Raw genomic sequence first — 18,044 nt, forward strand, 5'->3', positions numbered from 1 at the left:
TCAGTGTTGGCGGGCCGCCGAGTTTAAATCACTCGGCGTGTAGAGGTCATGGAGGTCTTCAGGTAACTTGGACTTGTCGACATTGGACTTGACAAATGCGGCGAGCTTCTCATAGCGCTGGAACAGCTCGCATTGACCGACATCGTGCAATTGCTTGCAGAACTTGCAGCGACTGCCGCAGTAGTGAACGGAGTGGTTCGCACCACCGCAGGTAGCACAAGGTCCATACGAAGGGCGTTCACGGGAGTCACTGCGCCGCCCAGTCTGGTCACGCCGATCGTATCCTCGACTGGCGCGGTCAGCCGAGCTCGGCTGACCCCTTCGGTGATCACTCCTTGGTGTCCGAGCTGAGTTCCCTCGGTCCTCCGATCTACGGTCGCGGTCGCTGGTGAACCCGGTGTCGATGTAATCGTCTTCCGAGTTTACAACCGAATCGGAGTAGCTCGGCTGGCTGCCGTCGCTCTGATCGCTGTCCGAGTCGTAGAGGTTGGATCGCCGATTGGATTGGCGTCTCTCAGCCAGCTCATACGGGTCGTCCTCCAGCAGCGCTGTCGCTAGTCGGCGGTCTCGACCATCGTCGCGTCGGCTTCGCCGGTCATCCCGGCGGTCATCCCGGCGGTCATCTCGGCGCGGCTCACTCCGCCGAGCTTCCGAGTGCCTTGGCGAATCGGTGCGCTTGGCATCTCGGCTGCGGCTTCCGATGAGACGGTCGCGATGTTTCTTCCGGCGCTCCCCCAGGATCTTCTGGTTGATGATCTTCTCGACCTTCTTGATGTCGGTGAGCTGTTGCGGATAGCGCAGATCCATGATGTCATCATCTCCGCAGTGCAACAGGAAGTGTTCCACATGGTCAGCAGCATCCGCTCCACTGGCCTCGTACTGGATTTTCGCCGACTTCGCATATCCGTTGAGACGAACGAGGAAGTCACACACCAGCTCGTTGGCTTTGCGCTGAGCCGAGTAATAGCGAGCTCGTGCCGACTGGTCAAACTGCGAACAGTAGTAGTCGGCGAATGCCTCACTCAGCAGACTCCACTTCCGTTGCGTTTTCTTCGGGAGCTGGCGATACCAGCTCTTCGCGCCTCGCTCCAGCTTCAGCGAGAATGGCTCGTACCAGAGGTCTTGTCCCAGCCGAGTTCCTTTCATCTCGTAGATGAACCGCTTAAGCCACTGGAGAGAGTCATCCGGTCGGTAACGTTTTCCTTCGAACATAGGGATCTTGTCGAGGGACGCATGGGTGCGAACCTCCAAGTATTGCGTCCGATCACTTTCAGCGTCATCGAAGCTAAGGTACTTGATGACGTCCTTCACCGACTCTTCAGCCGAGTTCAGGTACTCGCGCTCATCGTCGCTGTCGCTGAGCTCGGCTGCGTCTGCAGCGTCAAACAACTCAGCGTAGCGTCCACTTGGCTGCTTGCCACGCGTTGGCGTCTTCATATGCGAATCTTCGAAATACGGCGTACCCTCAGTAGAGCGGAACACCTCGGCTCTCTTGCGTTCGGGAGTCTTCGGCAGGGGAATCCTGCTGGGGTCTTCGACGGTCTTCGGAGTATCAGCCACTCGTTTCGCAATAGTCTGCCGAGTTCAGACGGCCCCCCGCTCGAGACCAAACGAGACTCTCAACCGACGCTTCCACTTGAGGATTTCGTGTGAAGCTTGGCTGGGGTCCCAATCGCCGAGTATCAGGCTGTTGGGTCGGCTCGTGCACCGAAACCCCATCGCCTTGAGTAGCAGCACCGTGTCTTTGACCAGTTGGTTGATGTCGGTGCTGTTCACCGGCTGAGTCAGCTCGGGCCCTAGCACCGGCCATCTCGCCTGAGCCATCGCCACTGGGGCAAACATCATCATCCACTCGCTCTGAGCTCGCATCTCCTCTCCGAGCCTGCCCAGAACCTTGTTCGCACTTGGCGTATCCGCATTCCTCGTCGCTCGCGGGATCAGGGGCGGACGTTCCCCTTAAGCGGCGGCTTGATCTTCGGATCTGACTGTGGACCCTTTCATTCGGTCTGACCTTCTGTTCATTCGGTGTGGTTTATCCCAGGAACACACCCAGCAGACTTTATTCTGTATCGCAACAACTCATCTCGGTGAAATCCGGTCCGCCAAAGGTAAACGATACCTATAGGGGTTGACACAAGGACACACGCCAAACACCGGACCGCATTAGTTGGATTCGGTGCGTCCAAGCGGTTCCAGGCCCGGGTCATTCAGTGTCCCGTCAAAGGCAATCTCTGGTACTCCGAACCCGAATTCATTCGGTCCGGCATAGTGCGCTATACACCTGGACGATCAAGGCGTTCACCCGCCTCGCCTCACGAGGAGACTTCCCCCTTCTGCTATTTCATCAGCCAAAAAAAATATTGACCACTAAGCATCGAGGAATCCTGAATGGGAGTTCCGGCTCTCAGTCGTAGAAATTGGTCGGAAATGGAGGGCGGTGACGGTCCACCGAAGGGCAAGTGCCCTACGTGCCCTAAGCTCGTGGCGAAGTCGAACATGGCCAAGCATACTTCCATCGCGCCGATTTGAAAGTGAACACGTGGCGAGAAGCCGACCAGGTCGTACTTTATTGTACACACACATCGTACCTTTTGGTATGAAGTCGTATGTTTTTTTTTTGTATGAACTCGTACATTTTCGTATGAACTCGTACTGTTCGGTATTAACTCGTAGATTCTGGTATGAACTCGTACTTTTTGGTATGATCCCACTTCAAAATTCACCATAGTCCTCAGAAAAAAATCAAATCTAAAATTCTCCAGAAAATTTGTCGACTACCGTTTTTTACCCAAGGTGGTCGATCATTGGCCAATTAACACAGAATAACTGCCAAATGTTGTTTCAGCAAAAAGAAGTTGCTTCCGATGACGAGCCCATACAAAGTCCTAATACAGAGATTCGACTTCCTCGGACCGAAACAACGTCTCAAGGCGGCCGAAAATCATTTTATAGGGTTCGGGCTATCTCCATACAAAATCTTGATAGTGACTACGAGGGGCTACTATTGAGGTGTTATTTCAGTCAGAGTAAGCTCTACTTCCTTCACCAACATTGAATAACATTAAAAAAGGGGAAATTGTGTTTCGGGTCCGTTATTTTAAAATAATTCCGAATCGGGTCCGTAATTTTCAAATCAAACGTTCGTTTTGTTGTTTTAAAAGCCAAGGTACCCTGTATCCAAAGTGTACCCTGTAACTATTCCACACCCTATTGCCATCCGTACCCAATTGCAAATCTTACGGTCCTTTTTTCTTAATGCACATAAAAAATCATGTTCAATGCTAAAACAATAATCGTTTAGGCACAAGATAAGGTTCCACTGCTTACAAACTAGTGATAAAAAGCTTCTTTAATATTTCAGAGAATATTACCAACACACTCTACTTCTGATAAAAAACGCTAAAACCAGTTTCAGCATTGCTGTTTTGCGCTATACTACAAGTAAATTACCTTAAACGCGTTGAGTTACGTATAAGCATGCCATAAAACTGCAGTTGACATTCATACATGAATATGTAGACTGATAAAAATAGTGTACAAGAATATTTTTTTTAATGAAGAAACCATTATAGTAGTAGTCCTACGCTTTGACGTATTCATTTTCCTAAACGGCTGTTTTTAGTGCTTATTTTATACTAGTACTACCTCCGTTCGGAAAATAAGGGCAGTTTCAAAAAAAATTGCGCGTAGCTCCGCCTCGTTTTTTGTGAATTATAAGCTGTGCAAAGAGAGCAAAATTAGAGCACGACCAATTTTTGAATCAGAATAGGTAACGACAGTCAAGCCGAGGTGCGCATCGAGGCCACCTCATTCAATGCCGCATTAAAGGCCACCACAGCAAGGCACCGCAATTCGCCGGGCTGAAGAGACAAGCAGATCAACTGCGAAGTACATGGTCCACCGCCTGCTGCACAGCGTACTTGTTCCGCCTCCAGCATGTTTAGGACTGCGAGCAGAGCTTCATTCTTATAGGGGGTCACCAGGATCTACTCGATGCTCAGCCTGGCAAGCGCGTTCACTACGGTAGCATAGTCGCGTTCTGGATGTCTAGACGCGCTCTCCACTTGACCTGCATACGCCGCGCGCTTACCTCCTGCCTTGGGATCTTCCTTAGCCTGCGATCATGCTGGACATACATACGCACAAACAGCACGACCGTTAGCACACGAGCGTTCCGCGCGAGTCTACCCAATCATGTACTCACTGAGGAGCCTCACACACGCGGCTTGGGGCTTGATTCATGCTCTACGGTCGCAGCAGCTTGTTGCTCTCCCTTGAACTTGCGAAGTGAACTGGGCGGGAGATTCGAATCAGGACCTCTCCACCCATCCCTCTTCAAAATGATGCGAAAGGATACACATTTGTTTAGCAAGGTACTTTCTTGAGGAGGATATAAAACTTGCGAAATCGGAAATAGTTTGAAACTGCCTTATTTCCGAACGGAGGTAGTATAATATCAGCATTTTCGGACCCGAATTGGAATTATTTTAAAAAACGGACCCGAAACACAATTTCCCCTTAAAAAAATATTAGAGAACTTAACCTTTATTACCCAGCCTCAAAGCCCACCGGTGGGCTCGGTCCAAATCCCACGCGTGGGCTCAAAAACAATAGTTGTAGATAAGACGTTTTCGCTTTCCAAAGCAATGTAATTGATTCTAAAGAGCTCTAAATGGCACAATGAAGTACAAGTGACTAGCCACGCTTCTGGGGGTCCACGGACCCCCAGAAGCAACAGCAATTATTTATCAGATCATAGTTAGTGCGGAAAGTCGTTGGTAGTCCTCTAAAATGATAGCGGTAATGGCCCAAGCTGCTTGGGCCATTACCGCTATCATTTTTTTTCCAATGTGTCTGTAGAGCTTGGGCCAAGCTCTACAGACACATTGAAAACAGCACAGCAAGCTAAATGAATTCACGTGATGCATGCACTGTTGGGACATAACTGGTTGTAGCCTTCAACAGCCATAAGGCGTCACCTTGTTGTACCCATGACGAAATTGTAGGGATTCCGACTTTGGGAGTAAATCAGTGACCCAGTAACGCTCTATCGAGTTGGTAGTGCTTACAATAGAGTCTACACAGTATTTGAAGTGGTTATGTGGTCGGCTCTTGCTAAGAAACAAAATGTCGAACAGCTATAATAGGTCATTTTTTGGCCCAATCTTAGCCGCTGTTGCTACTACTGCAGTACTTGCTTAACGCTGTGCGGCTTGCATTCTTTCCCTTATACGTAGAGGCACACCTTGAGTATACCAGCACCGATTCTAAAAACATGCTTAGCAAAAAGTTGCGATCAGGTCGCTATTTTCTCGACCAAAATCTTTGTCCGGACATTTTTTCGTGAAGACGACTCCGTTTGAAGCCGGGCAAAAGGCGCTGAACAGACCTCTATTTATATGCGGAAGGGTTTTTCTAAATAGGCCAGACAACAATAGTATCGGCGTTTTGAAGTGAGCCCACGCGTGGGCTCACTGGGTAATAAAGGTTAACCACTGATCCGAAGGTTTTGACTTGAATTTAGGTTTGAGCTGTGTGTTGTGTGTCGTCGTCGATGAATAAAATACCAGGCAGGGCGGGGAGGGGGGGGGGGGCGAGTTCGAGTGGAGTCCAACTGCGTAGAGCTTGCGATCGCCCCCGCCCTGCATTTTGTCTGTCATTAGCCTACAGCGCAGCCGCCAGCGCGGCCGCAGTTGCCAGCACCGCGAACGTCAGCGAAACGGTCGTCGTCGCTGCGCCTGAGACCGTGGAGCCCGCGGCTGACGCGCTCTGCGTCGACTCGGCGGACGCCGCCGTCAGGGAGCCGGAAGATGAAGAACTCGCGCTCGAGTTGGAGCTGCTGCCGCTTAGACTCACGTCGAGCAGCTCCTGCAGCAGCGTCGTGAGCTCCTCCTCGCTCATCTGGCTGGCACTCGAGATGTCGAACATGTTGGCGAGCGCCGGGTCGTCCGCCACGGCCGCCTGCACCTCGGCCAGCAGCTGCGCCACCGTCTCGCTGCCGCTGCCGCTAGTGCTGATGCTGGCGCTGGAGCTGGTGCTGTTGGTCGCCGCGTCGCCGGCCGCGACCAAGGACGTCGTCGTCAACACGCAGAGCGTGGCCAGCAGCGCGCCCAGAGTCCGGAGCCCCATGCTGTCCCTGTGTCTGTGTGTGTGTGTAGCTGTAGCTGTGTGTGTAGTGCTGTAGAGCTGCGTGTGTGGGTGGTCCTCTACTTGTTAGGGGATCTGCTCGCTTCGCTTCGCCGCGCGCCTTCCGTTCCGCGTGCCTAGGCGTTCTTTTGCGACTGTCTACCCGGAGCGGCGGCTATCGCTCGCCATGGTGGGAGAGGCTTGTCGCGCGCAATTTGTACTGTCTGAATCGTGCGGTGATTCGAGAGGGATTTAGTAATAGGAGGCATTTCCAATCTATTTACGACAAAAGATGATATCTTAATTATCGCGATATAGAGGTATTAGATCTGAAACCTGTATGCAGCGAAGCGCAAAGGCGCGGCAGGTTCAAGCGCAGCCTGGATTTTTCGAGCGTGCCCATTGGCTGAAAGTTTCGGAGTGGGATAAGTGGTCAGCTGCGCGGCGGAAAGCGCAATCCTCTGAGTTGGAATACGCGCTGCGTGTGCAGCCCCGACGGCGAGCTGCGAGCGCAAGCTGGCGGGCGGTGAGGACCGCGGCGGTGCTGGGTCCAGTTGTCCTGCGGAACGCACCGAAAGTACTGTGGGAATTGGCGAAGGAGGGCTCGCGGTCGCGGGTTCCAATTGTGCGGTTGCTGTGCGAAGTTAGAACGGTCAATAGTTAGAGCCCTCTGAACAGTGGTAATACCTCATTTTGAAGCTCTACCCGGCGATATTACACATCAGACCCTACTGTCTATTTATGCAGTGGGTTTCGTCGCATCGTGGTAATCGCGCTGAAAATTCGGGCGTTAGCGAAGAGCGCTGGGTTGCCGCCGCCTATCCGAGCCGTTGGCGACGCATTATGGGGGGCTTGCTGTTGTCCCGAGCACGTTGCAGGCCTACGAGTCCAACGTGAGTGTACCTGATGCTGAAATTCCTGTGGCGGCTGCGCGCCTGAGTTATTATATTCGATGGGTACGAGTCCTGCATTGCAGGCCACGTGCTTCAGCTTGCATTATGGCCAGAGCTTCAGCTGCTTGGACGCGGCCAGATGGCGCTGCTCCATGTACTGCGTAGCGTTGAGGCGGGGGCCAATGGAGCAAAGCAAGCAGCGTAGCGCGGCGAAGTAATACCCCACCGAGAAGCCCGGGCTCCGCGAGCTGTGGAGCTGTGTTTCCAGTCTATATACAGTAATAGTGTCCGTGGAATGTCAACTCTTCCTCTCTGTAAAGCACATAGTTCAGCACTAAGTTTGTGGGTGACCCAGACGAAGTCTTGAGCTGAGTCAGATATCCAGCGCGCTCGTCATATTGCACGGCTTCGCCAAGCCGCACAAGTCAAACTGTCGTCAGGAGCTGCTGCGAATATGCGAAGCGAACTTCCGCCCACTGCGGCCTCGTCGAGGTCCGTTCTGTTGTTGCTCACCTGCTCAGAGCTACAACAGGGGCGGACCTACCATTGCGCAGTGTACAGCACTGCAAAGTTATCGTCCGCTTGGAGAGAGCAGGCATGTAAGGTTTCCCTGCGAACGGCGTGCACTCGAAACCGAAGCCATGTAACTTGGCATTGCACTAGGGAACTTCCAAGTACATGTAGGTTGTACGTTGTTGACCTGGTATCATTGCGCGCTGGATGTGAATGAAGCCCTTGTTTTGTAGACTGATCAAAAACACTGCAAGTATTTGCACCTTGAAAGGGCAGCCAACCAGTAAAGTTGCTTCCTCACAAGCGAAACTTGCTGCATCTTCTTCGAGTTGATGCAGTCGAGCTGCATTGGTTTAGATGGCCACTAAGCCCAGCGATAGCGGTACGTCACCTACAAAGTCGGCGTGATCGTTCGCCCCGCAAGAAATTCAGTTGGAGAGAATACCCATTCGAAAATATGCGCACCAGTGCTCATGTATCTTGCCTCCTGTCGTGTCAACGCGCTCCGCTACGCGCAGCGAATGCACCAGTTCTCGAACGTGCACTCAGTTACGATTATGAGGCCGATTGGTCCCTGTAACTTCGATTCTCGTGCTCCCCTTCAGTTGACGGTAGTCCGGGAAGATATGAAAAGTGGTACTGTACCTGCCGGCGGCAGGTACAGTACCACTTTTTCGGCAGGCTGCCGGAGGACAAATGCAATCGTCATCTACACCTCGAAGTATTTTCCCCCGCTACGTACATGAAGTCGTGCGAATGAGCTACAAGGAGTACATTGGGTCACCGGAGAGGTCTATACAGTGGTCGCTCACGAACATCTCCGATTTCACTTGGTGCTTCATGACCTCATCGTGATTCACACGCAACTCGTCAGAAAATACGTACACGCAATTATCCACTTTAAACTCGTTACAGAGACGGACACAGGCAAAAATGAAGAACATACTTCGGTAGCTTGGACGCAGCAGACAACCAGTAGCTATAATCACGAGCCTCGACCGACGAGCAGGCAAAATCGAACTGTGGGGCTAATATGAAGACGTGAGAACCCTTTTTCCACGTTTAGTTGTCGTGCTCGTAGTACGCATTAATCCGAAATTTATTTATATATGGGGAAGGATGCAACTTTGTCTCGGCTCAGGACGAAGACGAATGAACAGAAGGCAAGCTTCATCAGAATGAATTTAGAACGACTTTACTCTCTCGTGTACTGTCCCGTGGGGTATACCGACCCCGTGCCAGGCATCGGGGCGGCGGACTCGCGTGTCGGCTGGAGTGCCGAAATGGCTATATCCTACGAGGGGTACCGATTGTGAGGTACTCGAGTTGCTGCCGGAAATGATGGGTGGGACTCTTAGAGGTCCGTGGACGTCTCCATCCCCGCTCGAGGACGGTGTCGTGCGTACGGAACAACGGAATATGGTGTGAATGCGGAGGGGTTGTCGTGCCCAAGATCGAAGGGTACACCTGCAACTCCGAGAAGCGCAAGGAGAGGTATTGACCTTAGGATCGAGGGCGGCCGTGCCGACCCTCGGCTTCTAGATTCAGTCGTAAATCTTCCCTGTCTTGTGAACAACAACAATCACAAAGAAAGCTTTTGTAACAACTACAAGATTATCTTTTGTTGAAGCTTTCACTCGTCTAAACACCCAGTCAACTTCGACCCCGTGTAGGCCCCTTCTTTCCAAACAGTCCCAGCGTACTTGACCCTGACGGTGGAGGTATACGACAGTACTGTGCGGGGCATAAAGTGCTCGGAATACGTCTCACGATACATGGGTGAATAGGTACAGGGTTGGATATCTATACCTGGATCGCACTCCAGGCAGCTCAGGGTTGTTTCCCAAGCTTCCACTTTCTGATGTACCTTGAAAGTTCGTATTGACACTACGTGCTTTAACTGGTAATTTGGCTTCAGATTACGCGCTGCTCTCCTGCAGAATGGTATGAGGGCTTCGCTCTTCATGAGTGAGCCGTAATGTCCACGGTGCTACATGTACATCCACAGCGGTACGTCCTCGTCGTTTTCATTTGCCTCGCGATGTGTGTATTGATGCTGATCGTTTCTGAGCGATTCTCGTCGCATACATATAGGCCGCAAGTTGTTCCGACATGCTTGGTGCAAGCTCTGATAAACTTCTCCTATCTGTTCGAATCTAACACGCATGCATGAAAAGGCTTGTTTTAATGAGGTTACGGGCATCAAGATGAACGCTTTGGTGAGTACGAATCGAATGGACCTCTTTTCCTTAAAGTTCTACTCTACTCGTTTTTTCGATAATACGGCTTGTCGCGAGAAGGTCCGGCCGGGGGGGACTGCCGTTGAGACGCTTGAGCATATATTGGACCCCCGGGTCCTATTACGACTGCTGTGGGCTTCCACCAGCTACCTCAATCGGAGATCGTCCTCCAGGTAGCGTAATGAACATTGTAGAACGAATGGCTGTTATTTAACGTATCCGACGCCTCTATCAGTAAAGCAGTGTAATAGATTTACTCAGGCTGAATGCCCCCGATGAGCACACTATGTAGACAATTTCTGAAAAGATCCCAAGATACGCTCATGAAATTCAATTTCTCACAACATCAGGTGGTCACTACGAGGACATGATGAACGACGAAGTGGCCATGAAAAAAAAACACGAAGAAGTGTGAGTGTTACTTCCTGCTTAACAGCTAGTACAGCTTATCGTAATGATTCTGCCCCTGTAAGTCCCCCTTGATCACCGAATACCTTGAAACTCAAACGTTCACGCGCGCACGCTCCTCGCCGTTGTAGCGAGCTATGAAGTTGCCAATCCCGGGAACGACGTCCTCTGTGTGCGGATCCACTGAGTTGTCGATCGCTGCCGTGACGATACGGACCTCTGCCGATACGTAGCAAACAGTGTCAACACTATGAACGTACAAAAACTTGATATTACCTACGCGGGTAGCGATTGCACACAGCCACGATCGCGTCCGACGCGCACACGATCGAAACGAGGGTGATATCTTTCTCCATCGTGCCCACATCACAGAGCGTCTACAACACATATACAAGTTAGTCTGATGGACGACTAACTCACAAGCCTCGCCGCGACCCAACTCACGTGCCTCAATGGCTTTGCACTCGCGCTCGCCAGTGCTGCAGGTTGCTGCAAATAGCAGCACCTTGCACGAAGCGATGGAGGCTGGTAGGTCCACATCTTCCAGACACCAGTAGCGACGGCCACGCTGGTCGACGGCGCGATTTACGTGGATGTAGCCTGAACAGTGGGTACCGACCGATCAGTTGGGGCGGGGCATCTCATGACGAATCTGGACTGCTGAAAGATATACCTTGAGCGGCATCCACTTCAAACTGGTGGAAGAGCATGGAGAATGGGAAGCCTTCGTCTCCAATCGTCACAGCACACAGCGGGCTTCTTCGTTCTAACCCTGGGGCGATGTGGCCGCTTGCAGTGACGACCTCCACAGCGCGAGCGTCGAGCTGGCCCAACACGTCCTCGATCAGGATCCTATGCACGAACACAATCCGCTTGTGAGCAAGTTAACCCAACTTCTAAACAGACAGCAAGTCAGCGCACATGATGGCTCGGCCAGCGGCGCGACGGAAGGTGGGGGCATCTGATCTACGGTCACGCAGCGTTGTAAGCAGCAGGAACATTGAGGGCGTCCGTACTTCATGCACGAGCTGTTGCGCTGACCCAGACCCAATCGCATCCTCGTCTCGACTGCAAGGAAAGATAATAAATACGTTATGTTAGGACAACACCCTCCCTATCTACAGATTGATAGGTGATCTCACGCTTGCTGAGGCACGGGTCGCGACAGGATCTCGAACCTGTGCTTCTGGATGTGGCACACAGCGGCCCTCGTGACGCCGAACTCCCTCGCTAGTGCAGCCTGCTGCTCGCCTCCCGCAATCCGCTCGATGATCTGGCATCGGATTTCATGGCTGAGGTAATGTGGCCGCTTGCGGGTCTTCTTGTTGTCCGTCGAGGAACTCCAAGGAGACGAATCCCCGTCGTTTTCTTCTTGCTCCTCACCGTTCTGGTGTTTCGGGGTGCGAGCTGTCCGAACACTTCGTCGAGGACTTGCCCTTGTTGCAACTCCTTGAATATTGTTCTGGTTCTCTGGCGTGGCGTCTTGATACGATGGACCAAGTCGATCGCTCTGCATTGTTGACGCTTGCAATTGAGTTGCCCGAGTAGCGGGATATGATGCCGACGTCGCCCAGAGCTCTCCAGGACCACCTTGAAGCCCCTGATAGTCGACGGGGCGAGGAAAACCCTCACGTCGATCTTGGTAGCAGACGTCAGCGTATCTCTCCGCGTCGACGACGTTCTCCCTCGTAGCTTGGCTGGTTCCTACGATCTGCCGTCGCGAGATGCCTCGGTGGTCGACGGTAGCTGGTACCGTCGGCCACGGCCGACCGGAACTGCTGCGTCGCGGATGCATCTCCGTCCTACTCGTTGTACCGCAGGCAGCAAGTATGTACTCCGTCTACGGCCTATGCTGGTGTGGCCCTGGTGAGCTAGCTGTCTATCGTACTTGTCGTATTTTGCCGAGAAGAGAGAAAAAGTGCAAGTGCCAAGGTCAAACTGTGGACGTTGACGGGCAGCCTGATCTAGCCAGCCCGTCATGAGGGGGCCAGGTGGGGGTCAAGCGATGGCTGCTGGCGTGGCACTCCCGCTCTGCGTGGGAAAATCATCTGTAGCATTTCGCAGCTTCAAGGGGAGGCGGTGAGATGGAGGTCAGCTTGTTTCTGTCACGAGCATCGTGATGTCGCCGGCTCGGTGATCGACTGCGCAGCAGTTTAATACACAAATAAGCAACCTGGCGAGTGTGTTCGCGGCGTCACATTGCAGTCTTCCTTCCCGCCAACATGGAGCAGCGCATCCCTCTCCCCCGTAGTGGTGGACTGTGCACATCACATCGGCATAGGGACAAGGATCTCTGCTAAATGCGTATTCTGAACAGGATACTTCCTCCGCAAAGCTCTACATGTATTGTCGTTGACCTGCCTAACCCACGCTAGCCTGAAGACACCGGCAGAGTCTGTGAAAAGTATCTCGGCTCGGCTCGGATGTAAGCCGTGGCCAAAGACATTGCATGCCCGCCGACGGTAGACAGCGTTTCTAACGCGACTACACCAACGTGCGAGCGGCAGACTAAAGAAGATCATTTATCAACTGGCACGTGGCGCCTCAGGTCTCGCGTTCTGGACCTCAAGCACGCGGTCATCCACGTTTTGTACATGCACCGCCTACTTTGCGGTACGATCAATCACCGGGCGTTGATAAACTCATGATCCCTCGCGACACTTCTTGACACGATAAACACTGCTTTCAGCTTCGTTTACTGTTCTCACAAAGTGAACTGTTGTGGAATATTGTTACTCCTATGTGTTGGCCGGCGAGGTGGGCAGTCCCCCTACACAGATACAACAAGAATAGTTCAAAAGGCGAGGGCTGGAGCTCATATCGTACCTGTCGTCTGGGTGTATCCTCTCTAGATCAACTTGTGAAGCCGAGCAGCGCCTAAACAACATTTGACGAGCTACTCTCGCTCGACAAGCACGGTATACAATGTAGTGCAGCGTAAGTAACCTCGACAAACCTTATTCGCGAGCAAACGCGGCAAGCACGAGTGCGCATTCAGACCGGACAGTTTACCTCGTGCCGGAAAGGGCCATCGCCCGTCGAAATTGGAACGAGTGCGCGGGGGCGTGTACCTCTCGAGGCTTCAGTCTTCTCGTACTCTCGTACCTTCCACGGCGATGGTGTCTGCTGCTCTACATCGACATCCACAGCAGCCTTAGTGGCGCATCTTACCGTCGTACCTGGCAAGTTGAAGTCGGCGCAGATGTATCTTGTACCTCTAGGCGAAATTCCAGACATCGCCCCGCATCCCATCAGGCCCCGCCTTCTTCAAACACACTGCAGCATTATTATCCCCAAGATGGCGGCTCCTGTTGCACACAAGAGACCCCATGTCAAGAGTTCATTCACCAAGTTTATCATTGTCTTCATCGTCATAAAGCAGACATACAGCGCAGCACTCGGAGGTCACTCACTCCCCCATCCCTTTGTCCCGATTTTCAGATTCCGGACATTGATGCCCTTTCGCGCTGGCCCATAGTGCCACTTCCTGAGAATCTACACAATACCTGCGTACGAAGTTCGTACACGTACATTCCTGTTGTTTGAGAGTCTCCGATGGCCTTCGTTGACAAACGATAATGAGCTTGAGTGAACTGCTTCGCCATCGCAGACGACTCGAATTAGCCCACGAACAAATCCACAGTGCCCCACGCGTCCTCGTTCATCAGTCTAAAACGGGACCAAGTTCGTGATGTAGTTTTTATCCGAGGCGTCAGCACTCGCTCACTCGCTGCCCCTTAGCTGCTCCTGACACCTGCCTCGTCCTCAGGACAATACTAAGTGCCAGTCATCCATCCTCACCTTTGAAGCTGCACGTCCAAGCTCGAGAAAAGAGCGACGAGCGAGGAAGGCGGATACGTCCGCCCGACTTGGTAAGACGCTCTTGACGGACCGCAACCGAAAGGATGGAGAATGTGTTTCGTCATGGAAACAGCCGCAGAGTCAGGGTGCGCGTACGTACCGATGGAAAAGCACGAGAGCGTTAAATGAAGAGCCCTAGCAGACGACCAGTTGATCCCAGCTGGGTGTCAAACTGCACTTTTGAGCTTTAATCTTACGCAAGACAATAGTCCTCCTCCATGAGCTCCTGACCTTCCCCAACGCTTGGAGAAGGAGCGGATAAAAACTTGACCATCCTGGTGAGTCCCAGGAGTCTGCAAATAGCCCAGAGACGCAGCGGAAGCACGTCGCTGGAGCCAATCGCGTGTCCGTTCAAGCTCTCGACGTCACACTACTGACCGAAAATGATCTCGCTGAAAAGTCCCTTCCCCCCGCGCCGTACTTGCCTCGCACGAACTACGAACACAGCACGAAACATAATCTGCTTCACTTGATTCCTCTTAACTAACTTTTACGGCGCTTCCGTCCGTACTCTCACAATCCCACAAGTACGTCGGCGTCCTGGCAGACCAACGGATGAGGCTCGCGCGTGACGAAACCCACTCGCAGCAGGCACCACCACAAGAGCTCGGGACGTTCCAAGGGTTAGTGCTACAGGCGATGGATAGTGGAGACCGCCCAGAGCAGTGGGAGAGCGGGATCGGCTCGGCAGATGGAGGGGACGAGTCTCGCGTCGCCCGAGAGCCAATGACGCCCAGTCGTGGACTCCGACGCGACCATGACGCGTGGTCTCCGCAGCGAGTAGTGCCCATGCGTCAGCTCCTCGAGCGGTCGCTGGAGGAGGACAAACCACCGGCCACGAGGTCGCGCACGCGAAATACTCCTCAGCCTGCAGCTCTGTCAATTGAACTGCCAATGGACAAGGACGAGAACAACGCAGCAGCAGAAGAAGAAGACGATGAAGAAGAGACGAAAGAAGAAGATAATCCGTCGCCCTCGAGTGCATCCAGCAGCTCCAAGAAGGCCCGCAAGCGGCCACACTACCTCAGCCACGAAGACCGATGCCAGATCATTGAGAGGATCGCTGGAGGAGAGCAGCAGGCTGCGCTAGCGCGAGAGTTCGGCGTCACCAGAGCCGCCGTATGTCACATCCAGAAGCACAGATTCGAGATCCTGTCCCGACCCGTGGCCCAAGAGGCGTAAGTGCTGGTGGAGAATTACGCTCTCGCTATCAGGCGCTCATGCAGATCGTTGTGTGTGCTACAGGGGAATGCAGGACTCAGTCACGACGGGACCAGCGCGAGAGCAGCAGCTCGTCCACGAGGTCCGGACCCCTTCGGTCATGCTGCTGCTCACGACTCTGCGTGACCGTCGATCAGACGCTGCTACTTTCCGCCGTGCTGCTGGGAGAGTTATAATGTATGTTCTGACGTGTATGGAGGTAACACGCTGACCTGTTAGTGCTAATCCTCTGTCCACGACGACACTTCATTATGCTCTCTAGGATCTTGATCGAAGATGTGCTCGGACAGCTCGACGCCCGCGCAGTGGAAGTCACGACGACTAGCGGGTATGTCACCACCGGAATCGAGCAGAGACATAAGCTCTGTGGGATCAAGCTAGGCGATGAGGGATATCCCTTCTCTGTGCTCTTCCACCAGGTCGAGGTCGACGCCGCAGAAGGTATGTACTTGCTCGCATACAGACGTCCGTGATGCTTATGGAAATCAGCTACTCAGCTTACAACTACGTCTCTTCTGGTGTTAGGATACATCCACGTCAACTCCATCGTCGACCAGCGAGGTCGTCGCCAATGGCGCCTGGATCGAATGGATCTACCGGCAAGTATCGCATCGTGCAAAGTGTTGTTGTTCACAGCTACGTGCAGCACTGGAGGGCGCGAATGCAAGGCCATCGAGGTGTGCACAACGAAGCGTATTAATAGCAGTGCATTACAACTCCTGCAGATCTGGAACCGACTAACAGTTCGTTTGTGCGATGTGTAGGCTCTCTGTGGTGTCGGAGTTCTTGAGAAAAGCATCACGCTCGTCTCGATCGTGAGCGCGTCGGACGGAGTTGTAGCAGTCTGCAGTCGCTTCCCACGTGCGTCTCTGTCATTCAATCCGAGCGCGGGCACAGGTAAAACTTACACGTCTGCTGCCTGGTGTGCACAACGCAGAAGTTCGCGTCGTTACAGCAGCAATCGACAAGTCGATTGATCCCCGCACAGAAGCAATCATCCCGGGGCTCGGCGACTTTATAGCTCGCTACAACGATGAAGATCCAGGTGTATACTGACATCGTGATCGCATTCCACTTCTGGAATGATAGGCTGCTGTATAATGTGGAAGCGTTAAATAGCGTAGTACGACGCTGGATAACGGTGAAACCAGCGTATTTGATTGAAGCGACGTCTTCTGTACATTCCTCGCGTGCGCTCTACAAGCTAGTCGAGCTTTGGTCTGACGTTCCCATACTCGCAACATATTCTCGAGATAGTCGATACAGAGTTGTGACTTCGAATAATGAGCCACCAAACCGCTCTGATGCCGATGCTGGAATCCATGCTGGGCGATTGGGTTCTGCAGAGCAATCACCACATTGAACTCGTCCTCGTCAATATTGATTATTACTTAGCCCGTAACGTGTACTGGGCAGAGTCCCTTCTCATCTGGCAGCGTCCTCGTCCAGATGATCTGACCCGGGTCATCTGGATGATTACTTAGGCGTTGCAAGACAGACGAATCTTGCTGGCTCAGCTAGACCGGATCGCTTCAAGTGGCGGTGCATTTGGTGTCCATACAGCAGGAAGCGAGCAACCAACCCGCACGTCCTCGACGAGCTCTCTGCGGGTCGCCACCGATGCTTCACCACAGCTACACGTTCAGGTTGAGAGTTCAGACGCGAGGGCAGCTCTGATCATGTGCGTATTATCCGCACGTCGGACAGGCCTGGGCCGGAAGCCATTGTATATAGCGTTCCGAACCAAGCTCAGCAATACTCGAGAGACCCTGACGCATCATCGGCTACAATCAGCGCTCCGTATCGTCGCAGCGCGCGCCAGAAGTAAGTTGATTGATGACTAGTAGGCTCGTATGCTTGCCCGTGTCAAGGACATTGTCGCTGGCAGAAGGTTTTGCGACAATGAGCTCAAAGCTGTTCGATGCCATCTTGCCAATTTAGATCTACAGGTAGAAGTACTAACGCTTGCTCGGTGTTTAGATGAGGTCATCGAAGCGAGTATTCGGGACAGTTTCTTTATTTTACTGCAGCTCGGTCGCTGCGCGTGTGGACGCTAGCTATTCAGGAACTGCCGCTGGAATTAGGTTTCTTGGGTTTGCCTCATCGCTCTGTGGTTTGCCTTTTCATATAGCACCACGTGCAGCAATGTATAGCAATCGGCACGACGACAGCAACGAATTGGGTAGGAGTCCCTGTGAACTGATGTGTTCGGCACTTCACTGCTTCTATTTTTCTTACGTTATTCAGCTTTCTGCAAGGAAATCCGTTGTTGGGTATCCGAACGCGATGCTGATTGTGCGGTATTTGTTACTTTGTGACGCTTTCAGTGATCGCGGATACTGTTTGCCGTCGAATTGTGCCCGTGAGGTTCGGCGCCCGGCAATACGCTTCCTGACGCGAAAACCGCCGTAAGCTACAACAATTTTTATTTTGTGAGCGCGTTGAGGCTCCCGAACTCGATCGCCCGGCAAACATGAGGTGCCGCTGCGTTTGCTTTGTTTCATGCGCATTAAAGCGGGCTGTTAAGACGCTGCTAACATATTTAATTCCTCTAGCAGCCTCAGGCGTAGCGGTTTGTTTTTGCTGAGGTTAGTAGGTTCTGCACCAAGCTACCATAGGGCTCGATTATCGGTCGGGAACATTCAAGGTGGGTCGCACGTGCGGTCTGGGAATCCGTGCTCGTGCCGTGCTCGCTTGTGCACAATCCCGGAGCTGTTCCCAAGATGCCCACGTGCGGGAAGCCGTTAAGATCCATTTGATATTGGCCTGGCTGTGCTAAGTT

General features: G+C 52.7%; 4 protein-coding genes across 4 annotated transcripts; 1 reads left to right on the forward strand and 3 right to left on the reverse strand.

Annotated features, from left to right (window-relative positions):
- On the reverse strand, positions 1-1,956 carry PHYSODRAFT_483436 (hypothetical protein; the record flags this gene model as incomplete). The annotated part of the gene is given in 2 exon segments (XM_009519993.1): positions 1-1,575; positions 1,591-1,956. Coding segments are annotated over 2 exon segments (1,941 nt in total), but the record flags the coding sequence as incomplete, so codon positions are not given.
- A 3,645-nt stretch (positions 1,957-5,601) lies between these two features.
- On the reverse strand, positions 5,602-6,274 carry PHYSODRAFT_353794 (hypothetical protein). Its single transcript, XM_009519994.1, has one exon. It carries the CDS (start codon positions 6,127-6,129, stop codon positions 5,665-5,667), a length of 465 nt encoding a protein of 154 aa, XP_009518289.1. The 5' UTR covers positions 6,130-6,274; the 3' UTR covers positions 5,602-5,664.
- Positions 6,275-10,301: 4,027 nt separating this feature from the next.
- PHYSODRAFT_383064 (hypothetical protein) lies at positions 10,302-11,654 on the reverse strand (the record flags this gene model as incomplete). The annotated part of the gene is made up of 6 exons (XM_009519995.1): positions 10,302-10,399; positions 10,461-10,526; positions 10,601-10,780; positions 10,854-11,032; positions 11,102-11,248; positions 11,323-11,654. Coding segments are annotated over 6 exons (1,002 nt in total), but the record flags the coding sequence as incomplete, so codon positions are not given.
- Positions 11,655-14,935: 3,281 nt separating this feature from the next.
- Positions 14,936-16,318, forward strand: PHYSODRAFT_482938 (hypothetical protein; the record flags this gene model as incomplete). The annotated part of the gene is made up of 6 exons (XM_009519996.1): positions 14,936-15,219; positions 15,287-15,439; positions 15,525-15,703; positions 15,788-15,939; positions 16,027-16,123; positions 16,200-16,318. The coding sequence occupies 6 exons, from the start codon at positions 14,936-14,938 to the stop codon at positions 16,316-16,318; spliced, it is 984 nt and encodes a 327-aa protein (XP_009518291.1).
- Positions 16,319-18,044: the final 1,726 nt, after the last annotated feature.

This window comes from Phytophthora sojae, assembly GCF_000149755.1.
Source record: "Phytophthora sojae unplaced genomic scaffold PHYSOscaffold_2, whole genome shotgun sequence".
In the NCBI taxonomy this organism is placed as follows: domain Eukaryota; phylum Oomycota; class Peronosporomycetes; order Peronosporales; family Peronosporaceae; genus Phytophthora; species Phytophthora sojae.